The sequence below is a fragment of the Melospiza georgiana genome, chromosome 7 (genome assembly GCF_028018845.1).
Source record: "Melospiza georgiana isolate bMelGeo1 chromosome 7, bMelGeo1.pri, whole genome shotgun sequence".
In the NCBI taxonomy this organism is placed as follows: Eukaryota; Metazoa; Chordata; class Aves; order Passeriformes; family Passerellidae; genus Melospiza; species Melospiza georgiana.
In genome coordinates, this window is record NC_080436.1 from 27,616,753 (window position 1) to 27,634,769 (window position 18,017).

Sequence of the window (18,017 nt, forward strand, 5' to 3'; positions counted from 1 at the left end):
TGGCAGTGAAAAAAAAGGGCAGAGAGGATGAAGGCTCCATTGTGCTGTTCTTATCATTAGGAAACAGAAATGGCTGGAGAGGAGGAAGCTGCAGTCAGCAAAATGGTATCATTAGGCTAAGATGCTGCCCTGTGCAGCCACAGAGGCTGTATGAATCACTTCACTGGAGGGAGCAATCGGAGCACTTAATATTGCTATCGATGCAAACAAGTAAAGCTGCCAAAGTTTTGCATTGATGAGATATATAAATAGAGTACTGGAATGTTCAGGCCAACTCTTCCAGCAAAAACCATCCAAACAAACCCCCAGTTCTATCAAAAACCCAACACACAGCACAGACTAATTCCAGCACTGCAACATCTCAGGAGTATATTTAGTAGAACCTACCTGTGACCTTGCCCAAGGTGAGTGACTTAATGGCCTTGAAATCAATCTCAGAAAAGTTGTGTTTGAGTTTGAGAACTTGATCAACCTGGAAAAGGTCAATAAAATTACTTCAGTACAACAGCACATGGACACCTCTAGATCTCATTGTACTCATTGCAAACTTCTGGGAATGTTCTCAGCTGCCAATCTGTTAATTCTGCCCCCAAGCGTGATTCAGTTTCTAAAGATAGCAAAGTGGATGTGCTTTGATTTTAGCATGAGAAGCTGAAAGGTATACCAGAATAGTCATATAAAGGACTTTGAAGAAACTTCCCCTGCAGAAAAGCTTAAAATGTTTGACCCTGAAATCCCCCTGCTTCCCAAAATCCATGTCTAGTCACTTCAAAATACACTCAAAGGAGGCCACTCTAGAAATGTATTGTGAAGAATTAGTTCTGCACAGAAGAAAACCACAGAGCAGCAGACAATAGAAGACTGGTACTTGAGGAAAACCCTGGCTTTTAGCATAACCCTTCTTCTTAGATAATGAGGCCTACCCACTGTAGTTGTGTGATGTGTGATTTTACCACCCAGAGATGGAAACTGTAGAGAGAAAAAAATACACTGCTGTGTGTTTCTATCTTTTCATGCTATCCCTTAAGATACAACCTCTCTATAGACTCTGCCACCTTTCCTTGTTAAATGATTTTTGCCCAGATCTAGCCAACCTGTTTTGCAATATGGATGGCTATAATTAGCCTTAGAAGAAAAGCAGAAGGAGCAGCAAGACGGTCCTCTTCTCCCTACCTTGGAAAAACAGGTGAAGCAGGGGAACAAGGCAGAGGAGGGGTTTTGTCCCTCTTGAGGTTGTCACACTCAGCATGGCTTGCTTCCAGTTTCTAGGATGGGGCACTGCCATGTACATGCTGACTGCACCCTGCATTCCCTCAGCTTTTCCTTTTCTGTGAGAGGATAAGGCAGCTGGGGTCACATTCTCCTTTGGGAAATATACCCTAACCAAAATTGAATTCCTCAGCTTTTTTTCTCCCTTTTGCAGCTTTTCCATGATCCCTACTGTGTGTTTCAATGGAGACTACAGATCACACAGACATTCCTAAGCCCCAGAACCACTCCAGTGGTCCAGATGAACTTCTGGACAAAGGTGTTTCCTAATTCACATTTTGTCAGAAGCAAGGGAAGACCTTTCAATGGAAAACACCACTGTTGGGCACTCTTTGAGGGTCCAGATGGAGCTCTGCTTGAAGCTACAGGGCTGTTCTGCTGCAGGATGAGTGTGAAACCTTTGCCTCCTGCCAGTGATCAGGCACTGAGATCAGGGAGTCTGATTCCCAGAATTCATAAATCATACAATGGCTTGGGCAGGAAGGGACCTTAAAGACCATCTCGTTCCAGCCCTCTTGCTGTGCACAGGGACAGCACCCACTGACAGGTTCTCAGAGCAACCTGGCCTTGAACACTTCCAGAGAGGGGAATCCACAACTTCTCTGGGCTACCTGTGCCAGTGTCTGTGGCCTGCAGTGTTATTTGCCACCCAGCACAAGCTGTGCCATACCTGAATGACGAGCTCTCTGCCTTCCCTGTTAATCTTCACACGGTGCAGCTCTCGGTTGGCAAAATTTCCAGAGTCAATGGTGAAAATGAGGAGCCCATCCTTACTCAGCTTGTATCGGACCTGTAAACTTCCTTAAAAGCAGAGAAAAATAGTACATATAAAACCCGTGTCAGTGATGTGATATCATTCAATAACTTTCCACAACCAATAACTAATTTTCTTTTTATTGCTATGGAGTAACAAGGTTAATAAGTCAAGAAGAAGGTTGAAAGAGTTCAAGCTGTAATGAAAAGTGTGAAGAAAATAATGCACTGGAGGAGCTTTCCTTCCTACTGGGTTAACAAACTGCTATGGAAACACATAACTTAATGAGTAACTAAGTATATCAAAGGCGAGTGTGTCCGTCTGCAGGTCAGACACTGAGCACTGCCACGGCTGATCTACATCATCCTGCAAGGGATCACTTCCAGCAGAGGGCATGCAGGGCTTGCACTGCTCTGCTAAACTAATAATGCTGGGGTTTTATAATTTCTTTTCATCCAGATGTAACAGTGACAACAGTAAGAATTATAACATAATTCCAAACAGTTAAAATCTTGTACTCACGTTATCAGTTATATGAAATAAAGAAGTACCTTTACTTCTAACATATTTCAAGGAATTAATGTAATTCATATAAAAATGAATGCTAAACATCTCATTCAGTCTTGCTATCAAAATAAGCATTGTGACTTCTGATAAATAACAGTACTGTAACAAAACAAAATGCACAAGGAAATGAGGAATCCTTCAATCAAATGACTACAGGAAATGTGTACAGATTATAGATATAGATAGATATAGATGATATAGATATATACACACATGGAGCTACATATGGCATAATCTAAAAGAAAAAGGATCTATTCTGGTAAAATCCTTTCAAGCATACTTTTCTGGGAATTGAGTAGCAAAGAAAAAAAATCTTAAAATTTCTGAACTCTTTTTATGCATCAGCAACCAAAATTCATGGAACTGTAGTACTGTATAGTTCAAAAGCTTTTCTATTGCTGTTTTAAACTGTCCCCAAAGAGAAAATAAATGCTGACAGCACCCCAACCCTGAGAAACGGTCCTGCATTTATTCCCTGCTCTGAAAATTGTCAGGAATTTTTCCACCTCTACACAGCTCACAGTGAAGTTGGTAGTCATTCAAGATGGAATACCTACTCCAGTTAAGATCATTCCCCCTCCATTTATCTTGCCAGGATGTTTTCCTCCTAAGAGCTGCACTTAAAAAAAAAGTTTTACAAAATTCAGTATGTCCCAGATGAGCACTGACACTCTCTGGGATTTGTAGGATAGAAAAAAAGCTTTCAAAATCAAGAGGGAAAATGAGAATGAACTTCTAGGATGAAGGCATTTTAGCTGATTGAGAAGTCTGCTGGACCAGGAGAAATTTTAAAGTGAAAATGAAAAAAAAAAGCGATGAAAAGCATTTAAATTCTCACACATAGCTATGGACATTAGAGGGGAATTTGTGAAGACATCAAGGTCAGTAAAAGCTGCTAAATTATTCAGTGTGATATTATAGGTCCCAATTCAGCTGCCCCAAACCATAGTGAAGAGCTCCCAGCCCTCATTGCACAGTGAGGGCAAGGAGGTGCTGTCTGTCACCATGACTGTCACACTCAAAGGTCCAAACTAAATCGCCATCACATTATCTGGTACTGAGTGGAAGATGCATCAACAGGGATTAACAGTGTAAACATCTTAGAAACACTTAGAAATACATGAGAAAAGAAGCCCAGTGCAGGGAAGTTCTTCAGATTTGCTCTGGGCAGTGGGAGAGCTGATAGAAAGCAGAAAGGTTGACTGACCCTGACACCACAGCCAAGATCACCACACAGAGTAAACTGGAACTAAGATATGGTACTCTAACAGACTGGTCCAAACTAAAATTCATGTCTCAGCAGAAGCTCTTTATAGGCTGTCTCTTACCTGGAGCCTTTGAAAGGGATGTAAAGCACAAAATGGAACAGAGCTTGGGTGTGGTTTGTGAATTTAAGTTTGTAAATGTGAAAAAAAACTTCTCTGCTCTTTTTGAAGGCCACGAACACACATGTGTATAAAATTATAATTATGTATGCAGGTGTATGCAGGTGATCAACAACAACAACCAGCACATCTGTGCTCAAAGGGAGCCAGCATGACATGCAGTCTATCCAGGCTCTCAGCTGCAGCAAACAGGGATTTACCCATTGACTTTGTCACGGAAGCAGTGATTTTAAACCAGAAACCATCTGTTCCATTTTTTGGGAGACAATGGAGGAGGCTCTTGGCATCCATTGAGAACAGATCTTACTTTCTAAAGTGGTGCAATTTCACATTAAATCATGTAAAGAGATCAGTGAATGGAATTTTATTTTGTCAAATTGCTTTGAGTTCCAGTGGCAACTCTTTTTATGGACAGCTGCTCTTCAAAACTATTGAATTCAAGTTGGCACTTTGCCTGGGGTCAAATATGTATTAATATAAACCAGAACAGTAGACCTTATCTACTGTTGTGCTTTTGAATTTTCACCATTGTAGATGAGAGCTAATTTTGCTTTGCATTCAATACTAAAACTTCTGCCTCAGATTACAGGATAATTTTCCTGGCAGATTAAATTGCCATTTTATTACTTGACAAGCAAAATAAATGGATTGTTAATTAGGATTATTATTAAGAATTTTATTTTGTCCTCTGAATTTTGATTATCTGGTCCACTGACTTTCTCCATCACATCAGCCCAGTGTCAGAAACTGCAAATGGAAATCAGTGTATAAACCAGCTCTATTCTCCCTATTCTCTATTTTGCATCATTTTTGCCTCGCAACAGGGGTTCACACTAATCATGAGCAGTGTAATTTCTGTCAGTCTTGTTGTAGTCATGCCTGTCATCCTCTTTTCAGCTCTCCATGTCTGAGCATGCACACCTGGGGTGCCATAATGCTCAAGCAATGCACAACCAGTTGCACTCCTCTAATGCACGTTGAATTGCTGGAGCAATTGTTAAGTCAATAAGGGAGAGAGAGAAAGGAAAAGGAAGATATCCTTCTCTTGGCCTTGGGCTGGAAAATTTTAGTGGGCTCATTACCCCAGCAGTATTAGGTAAGAGTAGATTCACACATGATGATTGTAGTTACCCATCCCCTTCATCTTGGAATGCTGTCCCTAGAGCAGCCTGACAGGGGGGCAGGCTTGGCTTGGCCACAGAGTTACCGAGCACAGCGTGGCTGCTTTTCAGCCCTTGCTGAGGAATTGATTCCTCGTGGGCTGCCGTGCTGCTGGGGTGAGACCACTGCCAGAGTCAAAGCTGGCTCTCTGCACATCGCTGTGGTCCTCAGTTTGCAACCTGCAGCACTAAAATCCGTGATTGTGGGGCTGATTGACATCCCCCTGAAGATATCAAACAGCTAAGAGCCATTTTAACAGGATTCCTGGGGTTTCCCTTCTGCAGAGGGAAGTCCTGGGAAACAGAGACCAAAGGGCATGATTTATGCCATCCCATGCTGGTGACTAAGTCTGAGGTGGCTTTTCTGAAACAAAACACTCCCAGGACACTCTTTCAGTGATGATGGAGGCCAACACTTGTACTTGCTAGAAGAACACTAATGATCAGTGCCAGCATAACCAACCTCCAGGCAGCTACAGGAACAGCATGGTGCCTTCAAACCGCTTCTTTTTCTGAGGACAAGCTGCTGTAGCAGCTCTTATGTATAGTGGTAATAAGGACACAAAACTGGTTAGAGATTTCAAAGTGTTCAGTCTGAAGAACAAAAAAAAAAATATTCCCAGACTGAACACTGTGAAGAAATAGTGTGGCCATGGTTACATATTCTATGTCCCAAAGCTGTGCTGATTGAACATGTCAGCAGGAGAGCTGCCTTTCTTCTCTCTCTGTCTACAACAGCATCTGAGTGGAATATCAGAAATAATCTGTTGGCTTTGTGGCCTATGCCCTCCAACTTTACATTCATTCTGGACTGCCAAAGCTTGTGGTGAAAATCAAACAGTAATTTTTAAATCATCACCCAGAAAAGGGAAAATGTTACACAGAATGTTCCAGCTCAGGAAAAGACTCGCTTGTTTGAAAGACCTCAGCCAGTGCTAGGTATTTGGCAACAAGATTAAAGCAGCTTTGCAGAAAAGTGAAATCAATTATCAGGAATTTGGTCTGTAAATCCATCATTCTTAAGTCAAATTCTTGTCAGCCTTGTCACCAGGACCACGGGTCTTGTGTCATTTCATCTTGAAGGACCAAACAGCAAGGAAGGGAATGGCATCTGTGTGAGTCTGAGACTTCTCTGCAGGACCTTTATTTATGGAAACCGGTTTTAAACAAGCCCAAATTGAACCCAACGACTCTCGCCAACTTCAACAGCACTTTTTAATGACTTAAACTGGCTGGAGCAACTGGTGAGACATCTTGCTCTGCTCAGAGAAGCTGAGGTTAATTCAGGGAGCACATGTGGGTGGCACATGTAAAACGTACAAATTTATCACACCATAGTGTAGCATCACTTACACATTTAAACCAGGGCAGCTGACAGCTCTGGCTTGGGGTAAATGTGCTTGCATGAAATAGTGAAACACTGCATTAGATAAAAGAGCATTGGACAACCCCTGCATGTCTTGCTGCCTCAGAGTCACCCAGGAAACTGTTTAGGAGCAAGAAAGCCTCTTACAGAAGTCTCAAATTGGCAGTCACCCTTGTTGGACTGCTAGACTTTAACTACGCCACCACATGCATTCTCCAGACTCAACCAAGCTGTAGCTGAAAGAGAAAATAATTAAGGAAAGCATAAATTAAACAAAGGGTGGAATACATTAGTGAGGCTACTGATGTTGCAATTATGAACAAAAAATTAAATTAGAAAAAAAATAAAGTATTGGCTCAAAAGCCATTTGCAGCAAATGAGGTAAAAATGTTTGTTCACTCCTGATTGCAGAACAACACATGACACTATGCAGTCATGTCTACCACAAAATATATCTCTGGGAACTTGCACAGTTTCAGTGTGGCAGTGTCCCTCTTCATAGCCTAGATATTTAAAAATGAACCACTGTTTTCTCAGTTAGGAGCAGCTGGCTCAGAAACATGTTCCTTAATTAGCAGCTTCTCCCCAGGGATATTTACTCAGTAAATTTACTCTCCATTGGAAGTGCTGCTGGTGATTTTAAGAACAGAGCCCATCTCTTCAGTGTCCAGTGGCATTTAAATAAGAAAGTACTTGCATTTATTTAGGAGGTGGCTCTTGCTATTTGTTTTGCATAGAAAAAACAAAAAAAAAAACTGTTGAACATGTTGCTGATATCACTACTCAGCCAATTACACTTGCTTAGACATTACTGTTTCATAGGGTTTAAAAGAAAAATCCACCACTCAATTTTTTGCAGTCTCTTCCTGAAATGAAAAAAATAGATTATTTGAGTATTATTTGAATGCCTCTCACTCAATGCTTGAGACATTCAGGACTCAAGGATCATATTCAGTCCATTTAAGAAAAAAAAAAAAAAAAAGAAAAACAACACTTGCTCTTCACATTGCATTTCTCCAGCTTAGAAAAAAACACACACAGCAAAAGGAGCCTATCTGGAGGCCCATGATCTCAGTTCACTCTACAATCCTGCTAGACAGCTGGACCCAGATTGAAATTGTCACTTAAACATCAATAAATGTAGCTGGTTCCCTTACGTGACTGAGAAATGTGTTTAACCTTCACAGACATCTCATTCCCACCAGCTGCCAGTTGGCTGAACACAGACTGACCAGCAATTAACAAGGAATGGGCAGATGCTTCTTGCTTCAAAGACAGAAAATATAGCAAAATCTAAAAAATGACCCAGAGGACCAGTCAGAGAGCTCGTGATGCACACACTGAGTGGCCTAAACACAGAGCTTGTTGCAGTGATTTTAAGGGGATCTCTTATCTGAACAAAACAGCTCATGAACATGGTGATGTGTCTGGGTCTGAAATGGGAATAGAGCTAACCCATGGATGTGGGAAAATAAAAAACTGCAGGGAACTGTCCCTGCAGTTCAGCTCATGGGTAAGCATGCACAGTGGTGCTTTTATGTACCCTGGGGGCAATAGACAGAGTGCTGCCACAATTTGGGATCTACCAGCTTGATGGCTGCTGACAAACATCTTGCTTCTTTATAAACTTTACTAGTTTATGCTGACAAACATCTTCCTTCTTTATAAACTTTACCAGTTTATCCACTGTTAAAATACATGAAGGTTCATCTGTTGGAAAATGACATGAAACCTCCAAGGCAGGAGCAATTTAAAAGACCAACTATTAGTCATTATCATTATCTCTACATTCTCAGGTATTTCTTTTTGTGAAGGAAGTGTTTATTGTTTCTTTTACAAAGTGATGCAACATTAACTATCTTTTTTTTTCCCTGAAAGTGATTGAATATAAATACAAAGAAGAGAACTGAGAGTTTCAGTTGCAGTTAAATCTCTCTGAAAGCACTTGCTTTCTGATGGTAAGGTTTATTCTTGTGAATTTTAAATGCTACCTTTCCTACAGATTCTTTGATATTTTAGACCCTTCATTAACAAAGGCTATCACAGAATCATAGAATGGTTTGGGTTGGAAAGGACCCTAAAGATCACCTAGTTCCAACTTCCTTGCCATGGAGAGGGACACATGGGAAGGGACACTTTTCATTAGACCAGGCTGCTCAAAGTCGTATCCAATGTGGTCCTGTACACTTCCAGGGATGGTATCCAAAAATTCTCAGGTTTATTCACCTTTGTATTAAGAAAAATCTTGCCAGGCTTCCATCTCTCTCTGTACATTTTACTTAAGAGTCGCAGAGCAGCCAGGATGGCAGGAAGAGTTTTTATTCTTTACCCAGTGATTGGAATACAAAGTATCATCCTGTGAATTTTATTCCAAAAGTTCAACCTTGCTTTGCAAATTACGCAACATCATTAATGCTGCGTGAAAAGCTCTTGGGAAAAAACCCAGACCTGCTGTTGTGATACCCTGAGAAAGTCAGCCCAGCCTGCCCTCACAGTGATTCTGGCTCACAGTTTCTTTTTTTCCTAATATCTTTTAACCATTCTTCTTTTCATTTTGGCAGTACAGATGCCTGTTCAAGCAAGGACTCGTGTCATTCTGACCTAACAAATAGCCATTGTGTTCAGCAATGAGAACACAGTAAAAAGATGGTATGAACAGGAAAAAAAGAAGCAATTTCAGCACTGCATGATGCCTGAGCAGAAGAGCGAGCAATAATCTTTTAGACAAAACTACTGAAAAGTAATCATATGCTTCTTCTAAAATGTCCTTTTCATTCTTAACTCATAAGACAGGCAGCACAGAACTTTGTGGATTAATGGCTTTCTGAGGTTAATGATGCCTGTTTGTGTTGAGCTCTGCAGGAACTGCCTGGCTGATCAGGAATCTCTGGGAAATTTTCTGCTCCTCTGACCAGCAAGTCGATCTAAGGATTGCCTATTTCATGGGCTATGCTAGTCTCTGTGAATGGAGATGTTGGATCCTTTAGGAAGTGATCTCCTGATTATAGCAAAAACCAGCTGCAACCACTGGTATACAAAGAACTGACTTATGTTCTTAAGTCATCTAACAGGAAAAATTAGAGGAAAAATGAATAATTTACCTAGTAAAAATCCTTTTGCAAGAACCACATAATGGTAGCAGTGTAATCACTTTTCTCTAGTAAAATATATGCTTACACATATTAACTTCCAGTAATCTACCTTCAAATGCATATTTTTGTGATTTTTCACAAAACCGTGGAATGCTAAGTTTGTAAGGGATCTCTGGAGGACATGATGTCCATCCCTGTCCTACTATTAAGATTCTTCATGAGCAGGCCAGCTCTCCAGGGCCATGTCCAGATAGCTTTTGAATACCTCCAAGGATGGAGTTTGCACAATTCTCTAGGCATGATGTGTCATACTCAGTCACTCTCATGCTAAAAGTCTCATGTTTTGGTTTGTGCCCACTTCATTTTGAGTGGCCTTGCAGTGACATCTTCCAGTTCTCTCAGTACTTGTGAGTGCACTCCACCAGGGCCCACAGATTTATGTGTGCCCAGTCTGCTTAATGGCCATTCCCAGATCTGATCTTCTTTTACCAAGTGTACATCCACCTCGCTCCAGACCTTTGTCCTGCAGTTCCTGAAGGCCACTCCCACTTGTAAAAACTAGGACATAAACACCCAATCCCACCAAGAAAGGCAAGAAGGAAGGAATCACCTTTTCATGATGCAGACAGGATAACAGATATGCTGATACTATATGGAAAAATTAACATGTTAATAGGGAAACCATATACAAGAAAGAGGAGGAGATTTGTTTGGACCAAGACTCAGTCTTCCAAGTATTGGGCTCTCTGTTGTGTACAAAAAGCTACACTGCTCCAAGGCAGCATTTAAATCAATGTTTCTGCTGGACTACAGTGCTTAGTACACAGCTCAGTCTATCCACAAAACAGATAATCTTAAATTAAAAGTAACTGAAAATCCACACCTATAAATTTTCTAGGCTAAATTTTTCAATAAAAAAAGTTCTGAAATACCCTTCTTTTAGAAATACTGAAGAGCACATATATATATATGTTATATATATATATATATATACATACCACATATATATATATATATAACATATATATATATATATATCACGTATATACATATACACAATATATGGAGCATCTATGAGACAGGACCTTCTGCCCTTCCTCTCATTCCATTCAGGACACTTCCAGGGAAATCCAACAATAAAAATGACTTATCAGCTGGAAACTGTGAACTAGGAACTCAAGCCTCCTGGGAGATAACTACCTCCTATGAGCAATGGGAACACAGCTTTTCTTCCCAGCTGATTATCTGCAGCCAGTGGTCTGGAGTTTTGTGCCAGATAGCAGTAAGTTCAAAGTCAGACTGTATATAGCTAGAGCACGGATCAATTATTCAGCCTGTTCAACCTTTCCTGTTCTATGTAATCTAATTACAGTTCTCTTGTTTTCCCTTGTGGGTCGCCAGAACATCTATTGGCCCTCCAGTATGGCAAAATAATCTTCATGAGTACAAACATGTCCATGAATTCAGCTAATGAGACAGATCTTTCAGTTCTCTTCTCTTGGAAAGCAGAGATAGAGATCTGCCAGAGTCCTTGGCTGAATTTTATGGCAGCTTCTTCTTTCAAGTTAGTTTTGCACACTTAGAAATTTAAAGCGCCATATGCTAACAGAAACAAAAGACAGAATTGGGTTTGGGTGCCAAGTCCACCTCTTTCCTCAAACACTTTTTAGTACTGGATTTGAAGTGAAAACTCTAATCAGCACTCCTATTTTATGTGAAGTTGCTTACAGCAAGGAAACATCTAAGTGACCAGAGTGATTTCTAACAACAGAAATCTCTCTCTTTAGATAAATAAGCTGACAGATCTCCTGTGCCCCCAACCCTGCCTACTCGTGATACCAAAGCCAGCTTCCCATTTAAGGCAACTGGGAAAAATTTCTTTTATATTCACTGATCAAACTGTCTCTGGTCCTTCACCCAGTAAATAAAATAAGATTTCAGGGGCCAACTGCAACAGTTGCTTGCAATTATATTTAGAAGACATACATGCTATCTGCCACATAATGGCTGTGAACCAGAGCTAGACTGGGAAATATTCTCAGTCGCTCACAGTTACTCGTCTCCTCCACAAAGCTGTCTCCCACACTTCCCAACAGGACTTTCTTTCCTGCTCCTGATCTGTTAAAAGCAACTATACCTGAACCATGTCACCGTTTCCCACTTCAGTCACACAAAGTGTGCAGGTTGTTCAATGCCTGCTGCAAGTCTGTAAGGCACAAGGTGTTCTCAAAAGAGAAGACAACTGCACCAGCAATAGAGTAGTTGAGAGGGTCCTTCTGAAGCAATAACTTTCTGAAGTTAATATCCCAAAACCAAGACAGGAAGGAAAGCAAGTAAGGAAAAGGAAGCAGAAGAATCACCCTCTGAAATCCACCCAAGTCCTATTTCCTGTTTTAGTTTTGACCCATTAAACTTCAGAGGGTACAGTGGGAACAGGATCAAAAGATTCCTTGCCTCAAAGACTGAACTGGATTTTTTGCATCTCTTTTCCACTGAGTGAGAAAAGCTTTTCTTGTTGGAGATGCAACTCAACATACTTGAAGGCAAAAACAATAAGGAGAATTTACATGCTTTCATTAGAAAAGCTGTTTCTGACTCAGAGACAGGAAGAGATTACAGGAGATTAGGAGTTTATAAGAAAAAATGAATCAGTAGTTTCTCACTGACAATATTTGTTTCTTTTCTTTTTTAGAGTGTTAACTGAGCTTACCTCTGTTACACATTGTGATTTCCTATTCACTTCAAATATCAGCTGATTTCAATACATTCTAGGTCAGAGAAGTGGAGCTGATATAAGTCCTGCTACTGTTTGCTGAATATCAGAGACTTAAGAATTACTTGAGATGTTTTCATTTGTACTGCTGTTTTTAACTGTGCCTTTTTCCTTGTCTTTAATCTTTCCTATGCAAAATCAGAGTCTTGCTTTCCAAAAGAAATGGAGAACACAGCTCAGTGTGATGGCAATAGATGCTGGAAAGGTGGAAAAAGAAAAAAAAAAAGGACTCAAATTGTTTAATTTCTTATGAGATTAGATAATAAATACAGATAATTTTTCAATCACTCTAGCATAGTTTGAGATTCTATCCCTATCTCTCTTCTTTGATGCCAGCTATCTTCTTTTTTTCTAGATTAGGAATCATATTGTTTCCATGGAGAAAGACAACCAAACTGAGAATCAAAGACTTGTTAAAACATTTTCTAGACAATATATTTCATCATATCCATACTGTATTTGATTATTTGCAGGGTAGTAGGGAAAATGAAGAAAGGAGAAATAAAGTGTATTTAAACATTCTTTCTTTTAACAGTTTTCTCTCCCATCATTTATTACCTTTAGGGAGCAAGGCAAAGATAATATCTCAAAGGTACTGGTTACTTTGTGAAATCATATAACTGCAAAAATGTACAGTGAAAAGCTAGCTTGGGAAAGAAAAAAAATACTCTTTTCTTGGTAGCACCTTTCTATGATATGGATAATTTCTGTGGATTGACACACTGAGAAGACTAATTAGAGATATTTACCCATTTCCTGTAGCTTAGTAACAGGCACTACAATTTGAAATTTCTACAGAAAGAGATATTAAAAATGACAATCATGCCAGTACTGCTAATTACTTGGATGTGGGGCCAATGGGACTACATGAGCTTTATATGCACACCCACCCATATACAATATATACACATATATATGTAGCTGTAATTTCAAAATCCATGAAAGACTGGGGAGGAAAGGAAGATGCTCTTATATGTATAAAATTTTCAAATCACATGTATGATTTCAAGGCATCAGTATTAACTCATGGAGGAAACAATCCCTAAGTCATCTTTAAAACCATCAGCTTTTGAAACCTTACCTGTAAACTTCTAGGACATGAGGTAAGAACAGACTCTGTGCTATGGAATATGTTCTATAGGTGGAAACTGCTTCTAGAAGTATTGTATATATAAAAACTTACTGAAATCAATAGGTTTTAGGAAACATTTCACACCTGACTGAATTAGACCATAGCTGCCTATACAAGTTCACTTTCATATAAGCCCTTTTATTATACTCTAATTATGAATAATCCTGGAAAATAGTTTCACTTCTTTAATGTCTAATATTTAATGTGAGAAGTCAGAAGAAGAAAAAGCATTCTTCTCATAGTCACTTTTATTAACTAATACTTTGCCTAGTTATTTTGTGCATAATAGAAAAGAGAATAACAGAATAGCATGAGTAGTAGCTTACAAAAATAGTTAAAAAAGATGAAGTATTAAATTATACACAGACTGTTCCTACATATTTTTTTAACAAGTGGAAAGGGAGTTGTGATTATGGTTAAGGAGTATTACTCCATAGCTTGCTCATCTCCTAAGTAAGAATGCCCATTCCCATTTCTCCAGGAGCCTAACCTTTATTTAACCAACCAGTTATCCAGCAGGGACCTGCTTATGTCCTGCCATACACTGTCAGACTCAGCAAGATTCCTTGAAAGTGAGCCAGTAAGAGAGAAGGAATCACACTCACTTTTAATGCTACAAAGGACATTGATATTCATAGTCCAGTAACTTTATGGCAAGCATAAACCTCTTGGAGGAAGAAAGAGTAACATATCTGAACACTATTTTCATTGGAATAATTTCAATTCCAACAAGACTAAAAAGTAAAAGGACATGGAATTTAACAAATTATTCCATTTGGGACAAAAGGCAGAGAATATACATGGCTGCAATGACTGTCTTGTAAAAATGTCACAGAAGCATGCACGGAGTAATCCTGAAGGAGACTTTCAGGAGCTAACAAAGGTCAGCTAGTTATCTTAAACATTCTTTGCATATAGTGCTACACATTAATAGTCCAGAATTTTGGAGCCTGATGTCTCACCAACCCTCTAAACAACTGTTACCATGATATTACAAGTAAATAAAAAGAGGTGCAGATGTGAGAAAAGCACCATGGTTTGTGCTGCCTGACTGTGCTGAGTGCCTCTTTCCATCTAAGTCAAAGGGAACTGATGGGACATTTGCAGCTGACAAAATGAAAGGTCATTTTCATTGTCTCAAGCTCTGATCCTGCTGAGCTGCTACAGGACACCCTCGTGTCCTGATCCCAACCCCAAGCACTATTAGAGACTCCCTCCTAGAGTTTCACAATTATAGGTTGCTTATGGTGTATTCCATCAACAGAAGTCAATTGACTCATGTTTTTAAGGTCATTTCAGACTACCCTGGCCGCAATAAAGGTGATTTAAATGGATATTACATTGTGATTAACTTTAGGGCTATTTCAACTGCCTGAGTGGCATCAAGAGACCTGAGTGTAACTGAGAAGCAGATTCCAAGGTTTCACCTCAGCAGGGGCTAACCTCCATCACCCTGGAGCTACACTAGAATATTCATACATCTGAAAATCAGAAACACATGTATACAGGAGCAAATTAGAGATGGAAATTCGGGACTGGACAGGAGAGGGTTAGGGTCACCTCACCTCAGTCCCACCTCCCTGCCAAAGCTTCCCTTGGAGTAGATCTGTTCAGGCAGTTACTATTCCAGTTGCCTCTCCCAGGGATTGGGGTCCCAATCCATAATCCCATGCCAGCTTCAATACTACTCACATGACATAAACAAGAGAGAAACTATTGCAAACTCTAGGTTGAGAACAAAACCTTTTTTTTTTAATCTTCTATGGTTTTTATTTGACAGCACTTCAAATCTTACTTTTTTTGGAATTTCCAAGGCTTCAGAGTGGTCTGGGTTATTCGGTCAAATCTACATATTCAGCCACATTACATTAACTTTCTGTTGTTCTGCCACAGGCTACTGACTCAAAAATATGCTTACTCACCACTTCCAGTGCTCCAGTGCCTGATAACTCTTGGAAAATTAATATTTCCCCATTTGTCTAGGATGATGTTTGTCTGGATTGAGTTTTCTGAAAGCACTGCAAGGACTCAGGAGCCTGAGTTTTACTGAGAAGACAAAGGTGTATGCCCCTAAAATCTTTACACATTTTCAAAAAGTACCCACATTAAGTATCTTTAAACAGGAAATCGGTTTACACCTCATGTTTTGGTCAATTAACCTAGAAAACTCTGACATATTCTGGCTTTAATATTTAGACAAAATGGCTTTTTTCCATTGAAACAATCCAGTGAGGAGCAATACATGGCCCCAGACAAAATGCAAAGGATAAAATGATAGTGTATTTCTGCACCAAGTGCTCTTGTACATGGTATTTCTCATTCCCTTATCTTGGTGGCCTAATGGATCTCACTGTGGAATAAATAGCAAGGAAATACTTTTGTAAAACCCTGCCAAATGGAAGTCAAAGCACATTTTAAGCCCCAACAACATGATTACTCAAAGACTGAATAGGCAAGTGTAGCACTGAATGCCAAATAAAGAGACATAAACAAGAGTGATGGCCATTTCACAAACTGAACACCATGAAGTTGATAAAGCTGAAGACACAGAAATGAACTTAAACCAGTGCAGAATTCTGTACTATTCCTCCACAAAAAAACCCCATGAATCAATAAACAAACAAACCAACCACCCCAAAACTCCACAGAGTTGCACTGGCCTCCATTGGGTAGCAAATCAAGACTACTCACCATTCTTGGAGAGAATCACAGCCAAATATTCATGGAAGTAGGTGTTGATGTACAGCAGAAGGCTTGGAGTGTGTGCTGTGAGAAAGCTGAATGCAATATTTTCCTTGGACACAACAGCATCCACATAAATGGCAGAGCTTGAGGTGCTTGCATTCTTCGTGACAGGGTAAGGTTCTTGGAAAGTATAGGTAACAGAAGTGCCAGCTTCAAATAATGCAGACACCTCTGAAAGCAGATATAAACCAAAGGGATTATTTCAGCTACTGCATTTTCAGATCTCCCAGGCAGGAATGGACCAGAACTAACTGCCTCAGAATGAGAACACTGCAAAACACCCTTGATCCAGCTGACATCACCCTTCCTTCTCTTGTGTAACAATGTGTTTTTCCTTGCAGATTGTTTGTCTGGCACTGAGAGAAACAATGTACGGAGACATAAACTCAACTACTTCAGTGCTGGAATCAGAATTCCACAAGATGGAACAGCCCAAACGTCTGTCAGCCAAATAAAGTCTTTGTTCACCATCTTCTGACAGTGACATGTAAGGCAATATTCTCTGTCTTGACCCAAAATGGATTTGTTCTTTCCAGTCTCCTTTTTAAAGAAATTAATTATGAAAGCAACACTTTGACCAAAGGCAGCCAGTAAGGGAAGCTGTCTCTGGGAGCATCAAATAAAGAGAAACATCTACCTGTGCATCCTCAGATCCTTAGAACTCATGTTTCTGTTTTCATTAAACAGCTAAGCCAATTTACACCAGCAGATGATGCAGCCCACTTAGCAAACGTGTTGCATTTGTGAGGTGGGGACAGCCATGGAAATTAAAAATTCACCTTGCACCTTGCTGTTACTGAATAGTGGTTTTGTTAGTTCCAAAAAACATGTTGTCTAAATTAGATGTTCCTTATTTGCCCTGCTTTTTTCTGGTGTTGACAGCATCTTCTATAAGCCACCAAAAAGGTTCAATGAGGACACATTCACCAAAGACTGAACCATGCAAATCAGTTTTCTCCTGAATGCTTCATGCTTATTTTAAAAATTTCTTAACGTTTGGATGGGCTGTCGCAGGAATGGAAAAAAAAAAAAAAAAGCCATAAAAAGACTACCTCTTTTTTGTCACATCAACGCTCTAAAACTTTGTGAAGAAAAACCTCAAGGATTTGTTAAGGTGAACAAAAGAAGATGAGGTTTAAAAAACAAGCAACCTAAACATTCAGACATGATCAAACACCTGCTATAAAACATTTCAGCCCTATTTCCTAATGTCTGGGGATTGTTACATGCAATGGAATACAGGAATCATAGTGGGATATAGTGGTAAACTATTAGTACAACTAACACCAATTTAAATTCTGAGGCCAACACAGAAGTCAACAAAAGGAGGTGTTGACTTCTGCTTAAGATAAACATTAAGAACATTGAAGAAACAACTGATGTTAGAATATCTTGAGATGTGGGGACACCAAGCTGACATGAGTGAAATGGTGCTGTAATTCAGTTATTGCACAAATAACTGGGATCAAAGCTTGCTGCCTACCCTCCTTGCAGAAAGGTCCTTCATAGGCCGAGTTGGTGCAGTCACAGAAGTAACCATTATACTTTTCCACACATCTTCCTCCATTGTGGCACAGGTTCCCATAACTGCTGCAATGTCCTGGGCATCCAGGTCTTACACCCGGTGTCATTTTAGCTCTCTCCTCGAGGTCAAGTTTCTGTCCATTTAAATGCAGAGATCGAATACATCCCAAAAAGCCCTTCTGTCTGGAAGCTGTTCCCCCTGAGAAAGAGAGAAAAATGCACTCATTACTGGGTCTGAACAGTAATCAAA

The 18,017-nt window shown here is 39.8% G+C and overlaps 1 protein-coding gene across 1 annotated transcript in view; it reads right to left on the reverse strand.

The window, feature by feature from the left end:
* CNTNAP5 (contactin associated protein family member 5) overlaps positions 1-18,017 on the reverse strand; it is a 260,487-nt gene that overhangs the window by 15,468 nt on the left and 227,002 nt on the right. Inside the window, exons 18-21 of the mRNA XM_058027494.1 lie at positions 17,727-17,966; positions 16,190-16,414; positions 1,940-2,070; positions 388-472 (exon numbers count right to left, since the gene is read on the reverse strand). Of these exons, the coding sequence (XP_057883477.1) occupies positions 388-472; positions 1,940-2,070; positions 16,190-16,414; positions 17,727-17,966 (681 nt within the window). The remainder of the gene's footprint in view (positions 1-387; positions 473-1,939; positions 2,071-16,189; positions 16,415-17,726; positions 17,967-18,017) is intronic.